Here is a 20,322-nt window from a genome sequence, read left to right as displayed (position 1 = left end):
AAACTGAAGTGGTGACGAGGCAGTGTAGACTACAGGTCGTTACTACAAACTGAAGAGGTGACGAGGCAGTGTAGACTAAAGGTCGTTACTACAAACTGAAGAGGTGACGAGGCAGTGTAGACTACAGGTCGTTACTACAAACTGAAGAGGTGACGAGGCAGTGTAGACTAAAGGTCGTTACTACAAACTGAAGAGGTGACGAGGCAGTGTAGACTACAGGTCGTTACTACAAACTGAAGTGGTGACGAGGCAGTGTAGACTACAGGTCGTTACTACAAACTGAAGAGGTGACGAGGCAGTGTAGACTAAAGGTCGTTACTACAAACTGAAGAGGTGACGAGGCAGTGTAGACTACAGGTCGTTACTACAAACTGAAGAGGTGACGAGGCAGTGTAGACTAAAGGTCGTTACTACAAACTGAAGAGGTGACGAGGCAGTGTAGACTACAGGTCGTTACTACAAACTGAAGTGGTGACGAGGCAGTGTAGACTACAGGTCGTTACTACAAACTGAAGAGGTGACGAGGCAGTGTAGACTAAAGGTCGTTAGTACAAACTGAAGAGATGACGAGGCAGTGTAGACTACAGGTCGTTACTACAAACTGAAGAGGTGACGAGGCAGTGTAGACTACAGGGTATTACTACAAACTGAAGAGGTGACGAGGCAGTGTAGACTACAGGGTATTACTACAAACTGAAGAGGTGACGAGGAAACCGTGTTAAACGGCTTCAGTAACAGCTGAAAACACACATTCAGTGTGGTGCTGACCTGCAGTGTGTGGTGCTGACCTGCAGTGTGTGGTGCTGACCTGCAGTGTGTGTGTACCAGTTTGGTGCTGACCTGCAGTGTGTGTGTACCAGTGTGGTGCTGACCTGCAGTGTGTGGTGCTGACCTGCAGTGTGTATGTACCTGCGTGGTGCTGACCTGCAGTGTGTTGACCTGCGTGGTGCTGACCTGCAGTGTGTTGACCTGCGTGGTGCTGACCTGCAGTGTGTGTGTACCAGTGTGGTGCTGACCTGCAGTGTGTGGTGCTGACCTGCAGTGTGTTGACCTGCGTGGTGCTGACCTGCAGTGTGTGTGTACCAGTGTGGTGCTGACCTGCAGTGTGTGTGTACCAGTGTGGTGCTGACCTGCAGTGTGTGGTGCTGACCTGCAGTGTGTTGACCTGCGTGGTGCTGACCTGCAGTGTGTGTGTACCAGTGTGGTGCTGACCTGCAGTGTGTGTGTACCAGCGTGGTGCTGACCTGCAGTGTGTATGTACCAGTGTGGTGCTGACCTGCAGTTTGTATGTACCAGTGTGGTGCTGACCTGCAGTGTGTATGTACCAGCGTGGTGCTGACCTGCAGTGTGTATGTACCAGCGTGGTGCTGACCTGCAGTGTGTGTGTACCAGCGTGGTGCTGACCTGCAGTGTGTGTGTACCAGCGTGGTGCTGACCTGCAGTGTGTGTGTACCAGTGTGGTGCTGACCTGCAGTGTGTATGTACCAGTGTGGTGCTGACCTGCAGTGTGTGTGTACCAGCGTGGTGCTGACCTGCAGTGTGTGTGTACCAGTGTGGTGCTGACCTGCAGTGTGTATGTACCAGCGTGGTGCTGACCTGCAGTGTGTATGTACCAGCGTGGTGCTGACCTGCAGTGTGTATGTACCAGCGTGGTGCTGACCTGCAGTGTGTATGTACCAGCGTGGTGCTGACCTGCAGTGTGTATGTACCAGCGTGGTGCTGACCTGCAGTGTGTATGTACCAGTGTGGTGCTGACCTGCAGTGTGTATGTACCAGTGTGGTGCTGACCTGCAGTGTGTGTGTACCAGTTTGGCAGGTTTTGACCTCGTTGCTGCTTGCCACTGTTATTTACATCTGTCTCTGTAACTCTGGATACGCCAAGGAGAACCGTTGGATCCCCCTCCTGGTCCTTGGACAAGTTCAATAATATTAGATTTGTTATGTTTTAAAGGGAATTTAAAGGGAAATTTAAAGGGAATTTGCTCCAAAACAAATCCGTGGGGACTATTATGAGAAGGAATGAGGACTTGTATTCACAGTTCAAATAGCACCTAGCTCCTTCTCCTGACCTCTGACCCTACGCTGCTACCAGTTCAAACCCAATCGGTGTAATCAATAGTAGGGCTATGGCTCCACCTAGCCGACCAATGGGCGCCCAAAGGTACAGGGATAGGACAAGGGGACCTGGGTTATACAACCTTGAATGAGTCTTACTGTAGTCTGGCAGGACTAGCATGGGTTAGAGCCTCATTAAACCTACGTCACGGCGTGGTTTGTCGCGTAGCTTCCTTTAACCCGGCGCCCTGTGTGATGTCTCTCTGTGTCTGTCTGTCGCACGGCACAGAAATCTTTCACTGTTTCCTCTCAGCGTGGGAGGCGGCGAGGAGCCGGGAAAGGGAGAGGGCCAGCAGCAGCGCCGGGGGAGGCCTGACCTCAGGAGGAACCAGAGGAGGAGGAGGTGGGGGAGGTAAGGGAAGGAGGAGGTGGAGGAGGAGATGGGGGAGGTAAGGGAAGGAGGAGGAGGAGGTGGGGGAGGTAAGGGAAGGAGGTGGGGGAGGAGGGGGTGGAGGAGGAGGAGATGGAGGAGGAGGTGGGGGTGGAGGAGGAGGTGAGGTGGGGGGTGGAGGAGGGGGGGTGGGTAAGGGAAGGAGGAGGTGGGGGAGGAGGGGTGGAGATGGAGGAGGAGGTTATTGTCAGTGTAATATAACATGATATAATATAACATAATATAACATAATATGATATAACATATAATATAATACAACATAACATAATATGATATAACATAACATAATATAACATAATATGATATGATATAATATAACATGATATAATATAACATAATACAATATGATATAACATAATATGATATAATATAATATAACATAATATGATATAATATAAAATCATACAATATGATATAACATAATATGATATAACATATAACATAATATAACATGATATGATATAATATAACATAATATGATATAATATAATATAACATAATATAACATAATATGATATAATATAACATAATATGATATAATATAATATAACATAATATGATATAATATAACATAATATGATATAATATAACATAATACAATATGATATAACATAACATAATATAACATAATATGATATAACATAACATAACATAATATAATATAACAAAATGATATAACATAACATAATATAACATAATACAATATGATATAATATAACATAATATAACATAATATAACATAATATGATATAACATAACATAATACAATATGATATAATATAACATAATATAACATAATATAACAAAATGATATAACATAACATAATATAACATAATACAATATGATATAATATAACATAATATAACATAATATAACATAATATGATATAATATATAATATGATATAATATAACATAATATAACATAATATAACATAATATGATATAATATATAATATGATATAATATAACATAATATGATATGTTTCTCCTGTGTATAATGAGCCTTTCTATATTAATAGTGTGTTCTTGTTATTAGGGGAGGAGGAGGCCACGACATCCCAGGAGGAGCAGCACGGGAGAGACGGCTGTACAGGGCCGCCTGAGGGACAGGACCTGTACACAGCCGCCTGTAACTCTGTGGTGCACCGCTGTGCTCTGCTGGTGCTGGGGGTCAGCCCGGTACTGGGGGAACTGGGGAAGCAGCACCAGGACGAGGGGCACGGCACCTTCCAGTCAGCCGGACAGGGACAGCAGGACGGGACGGGCTTCATGACCAGGTCAGAACACAACGTATATGACTGTCTGGTCTGTGTAGTACTGACTGTCTGGTCTGTGTAGTACTGACTGTCTGGTCTGTGTAGTACTGACTGTCTGTTCTGTGTAGTACTGACTGTCTGTTCTGTGTAGTACTGACTGTCTGTTATGTGTAGTACTGACTGTATGGTCTGTTCTGTGTAGTACTGACTGTCTGTTCTGTCTAGTACTGTCTGTATGGTCTGTTATGTGTAGTACTGACTGTATGTTATGTGTAGTACTGACTGTCTGGTCTGTGTAGTACTGACTGTATGGTCTGTGTAGTACTGACTGTGGTCTGTGTGGTCTCTGTCCTCTGTTCTGTGTAGTACTGACTGTATGGTCTGTGTAGTACTGACTGTGGTCTGTGTGGTCTCTGTCCTCTGTTATGTGTAGTACTGACTGTATGGTCTGTGTAGTACTGACTGTGGTCTGTGTGGTCTCTGTCCTCTGTTATGTGTAGTACTGACTGTGGTCTGTGTAGTACTGACTGTGGTCTCTGTCCTCTGTTATGTAGGAGTGAGAGCCTGAGTACAGAGAGCTGTTCGGCCCAGTCCAGCCCCAACTACAGGCTGATGAAGTCCAGGAGCGAATCAAATCTCTCCCTGTCTGATGAGGAGGGATGCTCTGTGGTCAGTCACTACACTGGGCCTCCTTCTGTCTGCCTACCTCTGTCTGTCTTCTCTCTCTCATCTCTTCATATCTAATGTATCTCTCTCATCACTCTCTTTCTCTCTCTCTCTCTCTGTCTCTCTCTCTGTGTCCCCCCCTCTCTCTCTGTGTCTCTATGTCTCCCACCTCTCTCTCTGTGTCTCTCTCTCTGTCTCCCCCTTCTCTCTCTCTCTCTCTCTCTCTCTCTCTCTCTCTCTCTCTCTCTCTCTCTCTCTCTCTCCCCCTTCTCTCTCTCTGTCTCTCTGTGTCTCCCCCTTCTCTCTCTCTGTGTCTCTCTGTGTCTCTCTCCCTCTCTCTCTCTGTGTCTCCCCCTTTTGTCTCTCCCCCTCTATCAGATTAAAGGCATATTCTGTTTAAACAAAGTTCCCACTAAGACGTTCTACTGATGTTCATAGTAGTGATTATTAAAATGTAACTTAGTGTTTTTCTGTCCTCTATTTCAGAGTGGCAGGAGAAACGTTGATCTAGACCTGGCGTTTTCTCATAAAAAGAGAGGTAAGGAATAATGACTGTACAATCAGTAACTGCATTAGATGCTACTAACCAGTACTGCTGTATGACAGCCCTCTGCTTCAGTGTAAATGTGTTTTCCTTCAGTGTAAATGTGTTTTCCTTCTGTGTAAATGTGTTTTCCTTCAGTATAAATGTGTTTTCCTTCAGTGTAAATGTGTTTTCCTTCTGTGTAAATGTGTTTTCCTTCTGTGTTAATGTGTTTTCCTTCTGTGTAAATGTGTTTTCCTTCAGTGTAAATGTGTTTTCCTTCTGTGTAAATGTGTTTTCCTTCAGTGTAAATGTGTTTTCCTTCAGTGTAAATGTGTTTTCCTTCTGTGTAAATGTGTTTTCCTTCTGTGTAAATGTGTTTTCCTTCAGTGTAAATGTGTTTTCCTTCAGTGTAAATGTATTTTCCTTCTGTGTAAATGTGTTTTCCTTTTCCTTCAGTGTAAATGTTTTTTCCTTCAGTGTAAATGTGTTTTCCTTCAGTGTAAATGTGTTTTCCTTCAGCGTAAATGTGTTTTCCTTCTGTGTAAATGTGTTTTCCTTCAGTGTAAATGTGTTTTCCTTTTCCTTCAGTGTAAATGTGTTTTCCTTCAGTGTAAATGTGTTTTCCTTCAGTGTAAATGTGTTTTCCTTCTGTGTAAATGTGTTTTCCTTCAGCGTAAATGTGTTTTCCTTCTGTGTAAATGTGTTTTCCTTCAGCGTAAATGTGTTTTCCTTCTGTGTAAATGTGTTTTCCTTCAGCGTAAATGTGTTTTCCTTCTGTGTAAATGTGTTTTCCTTCTGTGTAAATGTGTTTTCCTTCTGTGTAAATGTGTTTTCCTTCAGTGTAAATGTGTTTTCCTTCTGTGTAAATGTGTTTTCCTTCTGTGTAAATGTGTTTTCCTTCTGTGTAAATGTGTTTTCCTTCAGTGTAAATGTGTTTTCCTTCTGTGTAAATGTGTTTTCCTTCTGTGTAAATGTGTTTTCCTTCTGTGTAAATGTGTTTTCCTTCTGTGTAAATGTGTTTTCCTTCTGTGTAAATGTGTTTTCCTGTCTTCTGATTTCTGAACGGTAGCCTATTTGCTCCTCTTGAGACAGTTGAGCCCCAAAAACAAGAGGAGCTCCACGCAAGTACACCATGGCATGTTTAAACCTCTTCCTGTTTCCTCTAGCCAGCTCAACTCTCCATGGCTGTAAACGCCCATTCATTCCCAGTCGGAGGGTCCAGTAAATATGGCTCGCATTTAGTAGAGCTCAGTTCATCATGTTTCTCCTCCTTGAAGCAGCAGGTAGCTAGACTGGCTCCTTGAAGCAGCAGGTAGCTAGACTGGCTCCTTGAAGCAGCAGGTAGCTAGACTGGCTCCTTGAAGCAGCAGGTAGCTAGACTGGCTCCTTGAAGCAGCAGGTAGCTAGACTGGCTCCTTGAAGCAGCAGGTAGCTAGACTGGCTCCTTGAAGCAGCAGGTAGCTAGACTGGCTCCTTGAAGCAGCAGGTAGCTAGACTGGCTCCTTGAAGCAGCCGGTAGCTAGACTGGCTCCTTGAAGCAGCAGGTAGCTAGACTGGCTCCTTGAAGCAGCAGGTAGCTAGACTGGCTCCTTGAAGCAGCAGGTAGCTAGACTGGCTCCTTGAAGCAACAGGTAGCTAGACTGGCTCCTTGAAGCAGCAGGTAGCTAGACTGGCTCCTTGAAGCAGCAGGTAGCTAGACTGGCTCATTGAAGCAGCAGGTAGCTAGACTGGCTCCTTGAAGCAGCCGGTAGCTAGACTGGCTCCTTGAAGCAGCCGGTAGCTAGACTGGCTCCTTGAAGCAGCAGGTAGCTAGACTGGCTCCTTGAAGCAGCCGGTAGCTAGACTGGCTCCTTGAAGCAGCAGGTAGCTAGACTGGCTCCTTGAAGCAGCAGGTAGCTAGACTGGCTCCTTGAAGCAACAGGTAGCTAGACTGGCTCCTTGAAGCAGCAGGTAGCTAGACTGGCTCCTTGAAGCAGCAGGTAGCTAGACTGGCTCCTTGAAGCAGCAGGTAGCTAGACTGGCTACCAGTAAGACAGGACAAACACACTGGTTAAGTAAGACAGGACAAACACACTGGTTAAGTAAGACAGGACAACACACTGGTTAAGTAAGACAGGACAACACACTGGTTAAGTAAGACAGGACAAACACACTGGTTAAGTAAGACAGGACAAACACACTGGTTAAGTAAGACAGGACAAACACACTGGTTAAGTAAGACAGTACAAACACACTGGTTAAGTAAGACAGGACAAACGCACTGGTTAAGTAAGACAGGACAAACACACTGGTTAAGTAAGACAGGACAAACACACTGGTTAAGTAAGACAGGACAAACACACTGGTTAAGTAAGACAGGACAAACACACTGGTTAAGTAAGACAGTACAAACACACTGGTTAAGTAAGACAGGACAAACACACTGGTTAAGTAAGACAGGACAAACACACTGGTTAAGTAAGACAGTACAAACACACTGGTTAAGTAAGACAGGACAAACACACTGGTTAAGTAAGACAGGACAAACACACTGGTTAAGTAAGACAGTACAAACACACTGGTTAAGTAAGACAGGACAAACGCACTGGTTAAGTAAGACAGGACAAACGCACTGGTTAAGTAAGACAGGACAAACACACTGGTTAAGTAAGACAGGACAAACACACTGGTTAAGTAAGACAGGACAAACACACTGGTTAAGTAAGACAGTACAAACACACTGGTTAAGTAAGACAGGACAAACACACTGGTTAAGTAAGACAGGACAAACACACTGGTTAAGTAAGACAGGACAAACACACTGGTTAAATAAGACAGGACAAACACACTGGTTAAGTAAGACAGGACAAACACACTGGTTAAGTAAGACAGGACAAACACACTGGTTAAGACAGGACAAACACACTGGTTAAGTAAGACAGGACAAACACACTGGTTAAGTAAGACGGGACAAACACGCTGGTTAAGAAGACGGGACAAACACACTGGTTAAGTAAGACGGGACAAACACACTGGTTAAGTAAGACAGGACACACACACTGGTTAAGTAAGACAGGACAAACACATTGGTTAAGTAAGACAGGACAAACACACTGGTTAAGTAAGACAGGACACACACACTGGTTAAGTAAGACAGGACAAACACATTGGTTAAGTAAGACAGGACAAACACACTGGTTAAGTAAGACAGGACAAACACACTGGTTAAGTAAGACAGGACAAACACACTGGTTAAGTAAGACAGGACAAACACACTGGTTAAGTAAGACAGGACAAACACACTGGTTAAGTAAGACAGGACAAACACACTGGTTAAGTAAGACAGGACAAACACACTGGTTAAGTAAGACAGGACACACACACACTGGTTAAGTAAGACAGGACAAACACACTGGTTAAGTAAGACAGGACAAACACACTGGTTAAGTAAGACAGGACAAACACACTGGTTTGGTAAGACAGGACAAACACACTGGTTAAGTAAGACAGGACAAACACACTGGTTAAGTAAGACAGGACAAACACACTGGTTTGGTAAGACAGGACAAACACACTGGTTAAGCAAGACAGGACAAACACACTGGTTAAGTAAGACAGGACAAACACACTGGTTAAGTAAGACAGGACACACACACTGGTTAAGTAAGACAGGACAAACCCACTGGTTAAGTAAGACAGGACAAACACACTGGTTAAGTAAGACAGGACAAACACACTGGTTAAGAACCATTTCAGACAAAGCCTTTTTTGGTCTTGGCCTCTGCTTATCATCTCAGTTTCCCTTGCAGCATCCCTCGTCGTCATGTGATCGGGGAAGGGAACAACACTCACCCACTATATTTGAATGGCTGATCGAGGCTGATGGCATGGAGTATGAGATAGCAGCCGTGGAATGAGGCCTAGCAGAGAGACATGGATTGAATGTGAACGGACATACAGTAGTCTATCACAGCTAGCTTCCATCTGCTACAATAGCATCCACAAGGCCTTACAGTGATGCACTTTGTATGTAGTGGATGTTATCTCATCCACCTGTATAGAAATAGGAGTTGTGTTTCTGAAAAGCTATCTGGCCTCTCTCTCTCTGTCTCTCTCTGTCTCTCTCTCTGTCTCTCTTTCTCTCCCTCCCTCTCGCTGTCTCTGTCTCTCTCCATTTCTCTCGCTCTCCCTCTCTCTCTCTCTCTCTCTCTCTCTCTCTCTCTCTCTCTCTCTCTCTCTCTCTCTCTCTCTCTCTCTCTCTCTCTCTCTCTCTCTCTCTCCCTTTCTGTATCTCTCTGTCTCTCTCTCTTTCTCTCTCTGTCCCTCTCTCTCTCTCTTTCTCTCTCTTTCTCTCTCTCTGTCTCTCTCCCTCCCTCCCTCCCTCCCTCCCTCCCTCCCTCCCTCCCTCCCTCCCTCCCTCCCTCCCTCCCTCCCTCCCTCCCTCCCTCCCTCCCTCCCTCCTCTCTCTTTCCTCTCTCCTCCCTCCCTCCCTCCCTCCCTCCCTCTCTCTTTCCTCTCTCCTCCCTCCCTCCCTCCTCTCTCTTTCCTCTCTCCTCCCTCCCTCCCTCCCCTCTCTTTCCTCTCTCCTCCCTCAGGTCTACCCCACAGTTCTCCAGACTCCCTGGCTGACTCATGGTTCAGGGTGAAACACAGTAGGGACCAGCTGTACGGTTCCCCCCTCTACCAATCCTATGAGGAGTCGGACCTGGACCTGAGCCGCTCGCTGGGGGTTCACGCTCTCATAGAGAACATCGTCAGCTTCATCAGTGGAGACGTGGGAAACACACCCGCCTTCAAAGAGCCTGAGGAGAGCATGTCTACTAGTCCACAAGGAACCATCCTGGCTATGGAGCAGCAACAGAACAGGGCTGAGGTGAGAACCATCCTGGTCATAGATCAACAACAGGGCTGAGGTGAGAACCATCCTGGTCGTAGATCAACAACAGGGCTGAGGTGAGAACCATCCTGGTCATAGATCAACAACAGGGCTGAGGTGAGAACCATCCTGGCTATGGAGCAGCAACAGAACAGGGCTGAGGTGAGAACCATCCTGGTCATAGATCAACAACAGGGCTGAGGTGAGAACTATCCTGGTCATAGAGCAACAACAGAACAGGGCTGAGGTGAGAACCATCCTGGTCATAGATCAACAACAGGGCTGAGGTGAGAACCATCCTGGTCATAGATCAACAACAGGGCTGAGGTGAGAACCATCCTGGTCATAGATCAACAACAGGGCTGAGGTGAGGACTGTGGCCCAAGAGGAGCGAGGAAAGGTCTTTTCAAGCAGTGATCCTGGAAGCACTATGGTAGAGAGAGGCCTCTGACACTGCATTTTAATAAGGACCGTGGAGACTCCTGGATTCTTCTCTCTGGCTAATGGAGCGTTCAGTAGATTAACTAATCAAATCAACGTTTATCTGTCGCTTGCGCCGAATACAACAGGTATTACAATGAAATGCTTGCTTACAAGCCCTTAACCAACAGTGCAGTTTTTAAGTAAAATAATAGGTATTATGTAAACAATAGACAAGTAAACAAATAAAAAAATAACAAAAAAATAACAGTAGCGAGGTTATATACAGGGGGTACCAGTAGAGAGTCAATGTGGAGGCTATATACAGGGGGTACCAGTACAGAGACAATGTGGAGGCTATATACAGGGGGTACCAGTACAGAGACAATGTGGAGGCTATATACAGGGGGTACCGGTACAGAGACAATGTGGAGGCTACAGTGGGGAGAACAAGTATTTGATACACTGCCGATTTTGCAGGTTTTCCTACTTACAAAGCATGTAGAGGTCTGTAATTTTTATCATAGGTACACTTCAACTATGAGAGACGGAATCTAAAACAAAAATCCAGAAAATCACATTGTATGATTTTTAAGTAATTAATTTGCATTTTATTGCATGACATAAGTATTTGATACATCAGAAAAGCAGAACTTAATATTTGGTATAGAAACCTTTGTTTGCAATTACAGAGATCATACGTTTCCTGTAGTTCTTGACTAGGTTTGCACACACTGCAGCAGGGATTTTGGCCCACTCCTCCTTACAGATCTTCTCCAGATCCTTCAGGTTTCGGGGCTGTCGCTGGGCAATACGGACTTTCAGCTCCCTCCAAAGATTTTCTATTGGGTTCAGGTCTGGAGACTGGCTAGGCCACTCCAGGACCTTGAGATGCTTCTTACGGAGCCACTCCTTAGTTTCCCTGGCTGTGTGTTTCGGGTCGTTGTCATGCTGGAAGACCCAGCCACGACCCATCTTCAATGCTCTTACTGAGGGAAGGAGGTTGTTGGCCAAGATCTCGCGATACATGGCCCCATCCATCCTCCCCTCAATACGGTGCAGTCGTCCTGTCCCCTTTGCAGAAAAGCATCCCCAAAGAATGATGTTTCCACCTCCATGCTTCACGGTTGGGATGGTGTTCTTGGGGTTGTACTCATCCTTCTTCTTCCTCCAAACACGTCGAGTTGAGTTTAGACCAAAAAGCTCAATTTTTGTCTCATCAGACCACATGACCTTCTCCCATTCTTCCTCTGGATCATCCAGATGGTCATTGGCAAACTTCAGACGGGCCTGGACATGCCCTGGCTTGAGCAGGGGGACCTTGCGTGCGCTGCAGTATTTTAATCCATGACGGCATAGTGTGTTACTAATGGTTTTCTTTGAGACTGTGGTCCCAGCTCTCTTCAGGTCATTGACCAGGTCCTGCCGTGTAGTTCTGGGCTGATCCCTCACCTTCCTCATGATCATTGATGCCCCACGAGGTGAGATCTTGCATGGAGCCCCAGACCGAGGATGATTGACCGTCATCTTGAAATTCTTCCATTTTCTAATAATTGCGCCAACAGTTGTTGCCTTCTCACCAAGCTGCTTGCCTATTGTCCTGTAGCCCATCCCAGCCTTGTGCAGGTCTACAATTTTATCCCTGATGTCCTTACACAGCTCTCTGGTCTTGGCCATTGTGGAGAGGTTGGAGTCTGTTTGATTGAGTGTGTGGACAGGTGTCTTTTATACAGGTAACGAGTTCAAACAGGTGCAGTTAATACAGGTAATGAGTGGAGAACAGGAGGGCTTCTTAAAGAAAAACTAACAGGTCTGTGAGAGCCGGAATTCTTACTGGTTGGAAGGTGATCAAATACTTATGTCTTGCAATAAAATGCAAATTAATTACTTAAAAATCATACAATGTGATTTTCTGGATTTTTGTTTTAGATTCCGTCTCTCACAGTTGAAGTGTACCTATGATAAAAATTACAGACCTCTACATGCTTTGTAAGTAGGAAAACCTGCAAAATCGGCAGTGTATCAAATACTTGTTCTCCCCACTGTATATACAGGGGGTACCAGTACAGAGACAATGTGGAGGCTATATACAGGGGGTACCGGTACAGAGACAATGTGGAGGCTATATACAGGGGGTACCAGTACAGAGACAATGTGGAGGCTATATACAGGGGGTACCAGTACAGAGACAATGTGGAGGCTATATACAGGGAGTTACGGTACAGAGTCAATGTGGAGGCTATATACAGGGGGTACCAGTACAGAGACAATGTGGAGGCTATATACAGGGGGTACCGGTACAGAGACAATGTGGAGGCTATATACAGGGGGTACCGGTACAGAGTCAATGTGGAGGCTATATACAGGGGGTACCGGTACAGAGTCAATGTGGAGGCTATATACAGGGGGTACCGGTACAGAGTCAATGTGGAGGCTATATACAGGTGGTACTGGTACAGAGTCAATGTGGAGGCTATATACAGGGGGTACCGGTACAGAGTCAATGTGGAGGCTATATACAGGGGGTACCGGTACAGAGTCAATGTGGAGGCTATATACAGGGGGTACCGGTACAGAGACAATGTGGAGGCTATATACAGGGGGTACCAGTACAGAGACAATGTGGAGGCTATATACAGGGAGTTACGGTACAGAGTCAATGTGGAGGCTATATACAGGGGGTACCAGTACAGAGACAATGTGGAGGCTATATACAGGGGGTACCGGTACAGAGACAATGTGGAGGCTATATACAGGGGGTACCGGTACAGAGTCAATGTGGAGGCTATATACAGGGGGTACCGGTACAGAGTCAATGTGGAGGCTATATACAGGGGGTACCGGTACAGAGTCAATGTGGAGGCTATATACAGGTGGTACTGGTACAGAGTCAATGTGGAGGCTATATACAGGGGGTACCGGTACAGAGTCAATGTGGAGGCTATATACAGGGGGTACCGGTACAGAGTCAATGTGGAGGCTATATACAGGGGGTACCGGTACAGAGTCAATGTGGAGGTTATATACAGGGGGTACCAGTACAGAGTCAATGTGGAGGTTATATACAGGTGGTACCGGTACAGAGTCAATGTGGAGGCTACATACAGGGTGTTACGGTACAGAGTCAATGTGGAGGCTATATACAAGGGGTACCGGTACAGAGTCAATGTGGAGGTTATATACAGGGGGTACCGGTACAGAGTCAATGTGGAGGTTATATACAGGGGGTACCAGTACAGAGTCAATGTGGAGACCATATACAGGGGGTACCGGTACAGAGCCAATGTGGAGGCTATATACAGGGTGTTACGGTACAGAGTCAATGTGGAGGCTATATACAGGGGGTACCGGTACAGAGACAATGTGGAGGCTATATACAGGGGGTACCGGTACAGAGTCAATGTGGAGGCTATATACAGGGGGTACCAGTACAGAGTCAATGTGGAGGCTATATACAGGGGGTACCAGTACAGAGTTAATGTGGAGGCTATATACAGGGGGTACCGGTACAGAGACAATGTGGAGGCTATATACAGGTGGTACCGGTACAGAGTCAATGTGGAGGCTATATACAGGGGGTACCGGTACAGAGTCAATGTGGAGGCTATATACAGGGGGTACCGGTACAGAGTCAATGTGGAGGCTATATACAGGGGGTACCAGTACAGAGACAATGTGGAGGCTATATACAGGGGGTACCGGTACAGCGTCAATGTGGAGGCTATATACAGGGGGTACCGGTACAGAGTCAATATGGAGGCTATATACAGGGGGTACCGGTACAGAGTCAATGTGGAGGCTATATACAGGGGGTACCGGTACAGAGTCAATGTGGAGGCTATATACAGGGGGTACCGGTACAGAGTCAATGTGGAGGCTATATACAGGGTGTTACGGTACAGAGTCAATGTGGAGGCTATATACAGGGGGTACCGGTACAGAGTCAATGTGGAGGCTATATACAGGGTGTTACGGTACAGAGTCAATGTGGAGGCTATATACAGGGGGTACCGGTACAGAGTCAATGTGGAGGCTATATACAGGGGGTACCGGTACAGAGTCAATGTGGAGGCTATATACAGGGGGTACCGGTACAGAGTCAATGTGGAGGCTATATACAGGGTGTTACGGTACAGAGTCAATGTGGAGGCTATATACAGGGGGTACCGGTACAGAGTCAATGTGGAGGCTATATACAGGGTGTTACGGTACAGAGTCAATGTGGAGGCTATATACAGGGGGTACCGGTACAGAGTCAATGTGGAGGCTACATACAGGGGGTACCGGTACAGAGTCAATGTGGAGGCTATATACAGGGGGTACCGGTACAGAGTCAATGTGGAGGCTATATACAGGGGGTACCGGTACAGAGTCAATGTGGAGGCTATATACAGGTGGTACCAGTCAATGTGCTGGTAGTATTGACTATATGTCTGTAATCTGATTCATTCTAGGACTGATGTGTGTCATTGTTTTCTCCAGCTGCGTCTGGAGGCTCTCCACCAGATCGTGGTGCTGATCTCTGGGATGGAGGAGAAGAGTAGCCAGGCTGCAGGAGGAGGTGGGGGGAGCGGACCAGGAGGTCGACCCAGCCCCAGCGCTGCCTTCCAGTCCTCCTCTCTCCTCACCTCCGTCAGGTTACAGTTCCTGGCTGGATGTTTCGGTCTGGGGACTATGGGCACCGGGGGACTGAAAGGAGAGAGTGTCCAACTACATCACTACCAGGTACGGGGAGACTAGGGAGAGAGTGTCCAGGTACGGGGGGACTAGGGAGAGAGTGTCCAACTACATCACTACCAGGTACGGGGGGACTAGGGAGAGAGTGTCCAGCTACATCACTACCAGGTACGGGGGGACTAGGGAGAGAGTGTCCAGCTACATCACTACCAGGTACGGGGGGACTAGGGAGAGAGTGTCCAGGTACGGCGGGACTAGGGAGAGAGTGTCCAGGTATGGGGGGACTAGGGAGAGAGTGTCCAGGTACGGGGGGACTAGGGAGAGAGTGTCCAGGTACACCACTACCAGGTACGGGGGGACTAGGGAGAGAGTGTCCAGGTACATCACTACCAGGTACGGGGGGGACTAGGGAGAGAGTGTCCAGGTACGGGGGGACTAGGGAGAGAGTGTCCAGGTACATCACTACCAGGTACGGGGGGACTAGGGAGAGAGTGTCCAACTACATCACTACCAGGTACGGGGGGACTAGGGAGAGAGTGTCCAGGTACATCACTACCAGGTACGGGGGGGACTAGGGAGAGAGTGTCCAGCTACATCACTACCAGGTACGGGGGGACTAGGGAGAGAGTGTCCAGGTACATCACTACCAGGTACGGGGGACTAGGGAGAGAGTGTCCAGGTATGGGGGGACTAGGGAGAGAGTGTCCAGGTATGGGGGGACTAGGGAGAGAGTGTCCAGGTACGGGGGGACTAGGGAGAGAGTGTCCAGGTACACCACTACCAGGTACGGGGGGACTAGGGAGAGAGTGTCCAGGTACATCACTACCAGGTACGGGGGGGACTAGGGAGAGAGTGTCCAGGTACGGGGGGACTAGGGAGAGAGTGTCCAGGTACATCACTACCAGGTACGGGGGGACTAGGGAGAGAGTGTCCAACTACATCACTACCAGGTACGGGGGGACTAGGGAGAGAGTGTCCAGGTACGGGGGGACTAGGGAGAGAGTGTCCAACTACATCACTACCAGGTGTCCAGCTGCGGGGGGACTAGGGAGAGAGTGTCCAGGTACGGGGGGACTAGGGAGAGAGTGTCCAGGTACATCACTACCAGGTACGGGGGGACTAGGGAGAGAGTGTCCAGGTACATCACTACCAGGTACGGGGGGACTAGGGAGAGAGTGTCCAACTACATCACTACCAGGTACGGGGGGACTAGGGAGAGAGTGTCCAGGTACAGGGGGGACTAGGGAGAGAGTGTCCAGCTACAGGGGGGACTAGGGAGAGAGTGTCCAGGTACATCACTACCAGGTACGGGGGGGACTAGGGAGAGAGTGTCCAGGTACGGGGGGACTAGGGAGAGAGTGTCCAGGTACATCACTACCAGGTACGGGGGGACTAGGGAGAGAGTGTCCAGGTACGGGGGGACTAGGGAGAGAGTGTCCAGGTATGGGGGGACTAGGGAGAGAGTGTCCAGCTACATCACTACCAGGTACGGGGGGACTAGGGAGAGAGTGTCCAGGTACGGGGGGGACTAGGGAGAGAGTGTCCAGCTACATCACTACCAGGTACGGGGGGACTAGGGAGAGAGTGTCCAGGTACGGGGGGGACTAGGGAGAGAGTGTCCAGGTACATCACTACCAGGTATGGGGGGACTAGGGAGAGAGTGTCCAACTACATCACTACCAGGTACAGGGGGACTAGGGAGAGAGTGTCCAGGTACGGGGGGACTAGGGAGAGAGTGTCCAGGTACGGGGGGACTAGGGAGAGAGTGTCCAGGTATGGGGGGACTAGGGAGAGAGTGTCCAGCTACATCACTACCAGGTACAGGGGGACTAGGGAGAGAGTGTCCAACTACATCACTACCAGGTACAGGGGGACTAGGGAGAGAGTGTCCAGGTACATCACTACCAGGTACGGGGGGGACTAGGGAGAGAGTGTCCAGCTACATCACTACCAGGTACGGGGGGGACTAGGGAGAGAGTGTCCAACTACATCACTACCAGGTACAGGGGGACTAGGGAGAGAGTGTCCAGGTACGGGGGGACTAGGGAGAGAGTGTCCAGCTACATCACTACCAGGTACGGGGGGACTAGGGAGAGAGTGTCCAGCTACATCACTACCAGGTACGGGGGGGACTAGGGAGAGAGTGTCCAGGTACATCACTACCAGGTACGGGGGGACTAGGGAGAGAGTGTCCAGCTACATCACTACCAGGTACGGGGGGACTAGGGAGAGAGTGTCCAACTACATCACTACCAGGTACGGGGGGACTAGGGAGAGAGTGTCCAGGTACATCACTACCAGGTACGGTAGCATAATGTTAATATACCACTGGTAACCTAATGTTAATATACCACTGGTAACATAATGTTTATATACCACTGGTAACATAATGGTAATATACCACTGGTAACATAATGTTAATATACCACTGGTAACATACTGTTAATATACCACTGGTAACATAATGTTAATATACCACTGGTAACATAATGTTAATATACCACTGGTAACATACTGTTAATATACCCCTGGTAACATAATGTTAATATACCTAATGTTAATATACCACTGGTAACATAATGTTAATATACCACTGGTAACATACTGTTAATATACCACTGGTAACATAATGTTAATATACCACTGGTAACATAATGTTAATATACCACTGGTAACATAATGTTAATATACCACTGGTAACATAATGTTAATATACCTAATGTTAATATACCACTGGTAACATAATGTTAATATACCACTGGTAACATACTGTTAATATACCACTGGTAACATAATGTTAATATACCACTGGTAACCTAATGTTAATATACCACTGGTAACATAATGTTAATATACCCCTGGTAACATAATGTTAATATACCACTGGTAACCTAATGTTAATATACCACTGGTAACATACTGTTAATATACCACTGGTAACATAATGTTAATATACCACTGGTAACCTAATGTTAATATACCACTGGTAACATAATGTCAATATACCACTGGTAACATAATGTCAATATACCACTGGTAACCTAATGTTAATATACCACTGGTAACATACTGTTAATATACCACTGGTAACCTAATGTTAATATACCTAATGTTAATATATCACTGGTAACATAATGTTAATATACCCCTGGTAACATAATGTTAATATACCACTGGTAACATAATGTTAATATACCACTGGTAACCTAATGTTAATATACCACTGGTAACCTAATGTTAATATACCACTGGTAACCCTAATGTTGATATACCACTGGTAACCTAATGTTAATATACCCCTGGTAACATAATGTTAATATACCACTGGTAACCTAATGTTAATATACCACTGGTAACATAATGTTAATATACCCCTGGTAACATAATGTTAATATACCACTGGTAACCTAATGTTAATATACCACTGGTAACATAATGTTAATATACCACTGGTAACATACTGTTAATATACCACTGGTAACATAATGTTAATATACCACTGGTAACCTAATGTTAATATACCACTGGTAACCTACTGTTAATATACCCCTGGTAACATAATGTTAATATACCACTGGTAACCTAATGTTAATATACCACTGGTAACATAATGTTAATATACCACTGGTAACCTAATGTTAATATACCTAATGTTAATATATCACTGGTAACATAATGTTAATATACCCCTGGTAACATAATGTTAATATACCACTGGTAACCTAATGTTAATATACCACTGGTAACATAATGTTAATATACCACTGGTAACCTAATGTTAATATACCACTGGTAACATACTGTTAATATACCACTGGTAACCTAATGTTAATATACCACTGGTAACATACTGTTAATATACCCCTGGTAACCTAATGTTAATATACCTAATGTTAATATATCACTGGTAACCTAATGTTAATATACCACTGGTAACCTAATGTTAATATACCTAATGTTAATATATCACTGGTAACATACTGTTAATATACCCCTGGTAACCTAATGTTAATATACCTAATGTTAATATACCCCTGGTAACCTAATGTTAATATACCACTGGTAACCTAATGTTAATATACCTAATGTTAATATACCACTGGTAACATAATGTTAATATACCACTGGTAACATACTGTTAATATACCTAATGTTAATATATCACTGGTAACATAATGTTAATATACCCCTGGTAACATACTGTTAATATACCACTGGTAACATAATGTTAATATACCACTGGTAACCTAATGTTAATATACCACTGGTAACATAATGTTAATATACCACTGGTAACCTAATGTTAATATACCACTGGTAACCTAATGTTTTAGCATGTGTGTGATTGATATCGATGTTGTGTTGGTTCAGGACAGGATGTGTCTGTCTGTCTCATAATGATGCTGTGTTGGTTCAGGACAGGATGTGTCTGTCTGTCTCATAATGATGTTGTATTGGTTCAGGACAGGATGTGTCTGTCTGTCTCATAATGATGCTGTGTTGGTTCAGGACAGGATGTGTCTGTCTGTCTGTCTCATAATGATGCTGTGTTGGTTCAGGACGGTGTTAAAGCAGCCAAGCGGAGCCTGCAGATGGACATCCAGACAGCCGTCCATAAGATCTACCAGCAGCTGTCTGTCACTCTGGAGAGAGCCCTGCAGGCCAACAAACATCACATAGGTGAACATCACATTATTACAAACCAGGGTTCTTCTGTACAGGTCCTGGAGAACAACTGTGTGTGCAGGCTTTCGGTCCAGCCCTGCAGTAACACAGCAAGTCTGCGCCACCAGTAGTTCTTCAGGATGTAGTTGGAGACCACCGCTATAGAGTAACTCCCCTCCCCTCGTCTGCCTCTCACCCTCTCTCTCCCCCTCCCGAATACGGAAAGACACATTTCAGTTGAAAACATTCAGTTGGGACAACTGACTAGGTATCCCCCCCCTTTTTCCCCTTTCCCTCTTTCCAGAGGCCCAGCAGCGCCTCCTGCTGGTGACAGTGTTTGCCCTGAGCGTGCGTTACCAGTCTGTGGACGTGTCCCTGGCCATATCCAGTGGCCTCCTCAACGTGCTGTCACAACTGTGTGGTACAGAAACCCTGCTGGGACAACCACTCCAGCTGCTACAGAAACCAGGCGTGTCCCAGCTCAGCACTGCCCTGAAGGTAGCCTCCACACGACTACTGCAGATACTGGCCATCAGCACCGGGTAAGACGGGGCTCTCTGCACTAAACACACTGTTAAATATATCTTACATATTTGTGTCGTCAGATGTGTCGTATCTGGTTTATCTATAGGGCCGGTTTCCCGGGTCCAGATCAAGCCTGATCCTGGAATCTGGTTTATCTATAGGGCCGGTTTCCCGGGTCCAGATCAAGCCTGATCCTGGACTAAAACAGGACTTTCAATTGAGAT

At 46.2% G+C, this 20,322-nt stretch overlaps 1 protein-coding gene across 23 annotated transcripts in view; it reads left to right on the top strand.

Annotated features, from left to right (window-relative positions):
- Positions 1-20,322, top strand: part of herc1 (HECT and RLD domain containing E3 ubiquitin protein ligase family member 1) — a 224,307-nt gene that overhangs the window by 92,930 nt on the left and 111,055 nt on the right. For 21 of the 23 annotated variants that reach the window (XM_071388533.1, XM_071388556.1, XM_071388555.1 and 18 more), the window contains exons 24-31: positions 2,345-2,467; positions 3,545-3,785; positions 4,319-4,433; positions 4,917-4,968; positions 9,531-9,808; positions 14,714-14,956; positions 19,468-19,588; positions 19,878-20,115. In XM_071388533.1, the coding sequence (XP_071244634.1) occupies positions 2,345-2,467; positions 3,545-3,785; positions 4,319-4,433; positions 4,917-4,968; positions 9,531-9,808; positions 14,714-14,956; positions 19,468-19,588; positions 19,878-20,115 (1,411 nt within the window). The remainder of the gene's footprint in view (positions 1-2,344; positions 2,468-3,544; positions 3,786-4,318; positions 4,434-4,916; positions 4,969-9,530; positions 9,809-14,713; positions 14,957-19,467; positions 19,589-19,877; positions 20,116-20,322) is intronic. The other 2 variants (XM_071388542.1, XM_071388550.1) reach the window with 2 other exon arrangements.

This window comes from Salvelinus alpinus, unplaced genomic scaffold (genome assembly GCF_045679555.1).
Source record: "Salvelinus alpinus unplaced genomic scaffold, SLU_Salpinus.1 scaffold_42, whole genome shotgun sequence".
NCBI lineage: Eukaryota > Metazoa > Chordata > Actinopteri > Salmoniformes > Salmonidae > Salvelinus > Salvelinus alpinus.
The sequence above is the reverse complement of the archived record's forward strand: the minus strand, read 5'-3'. Positions and strand labels throughout refer to the sequence as shown.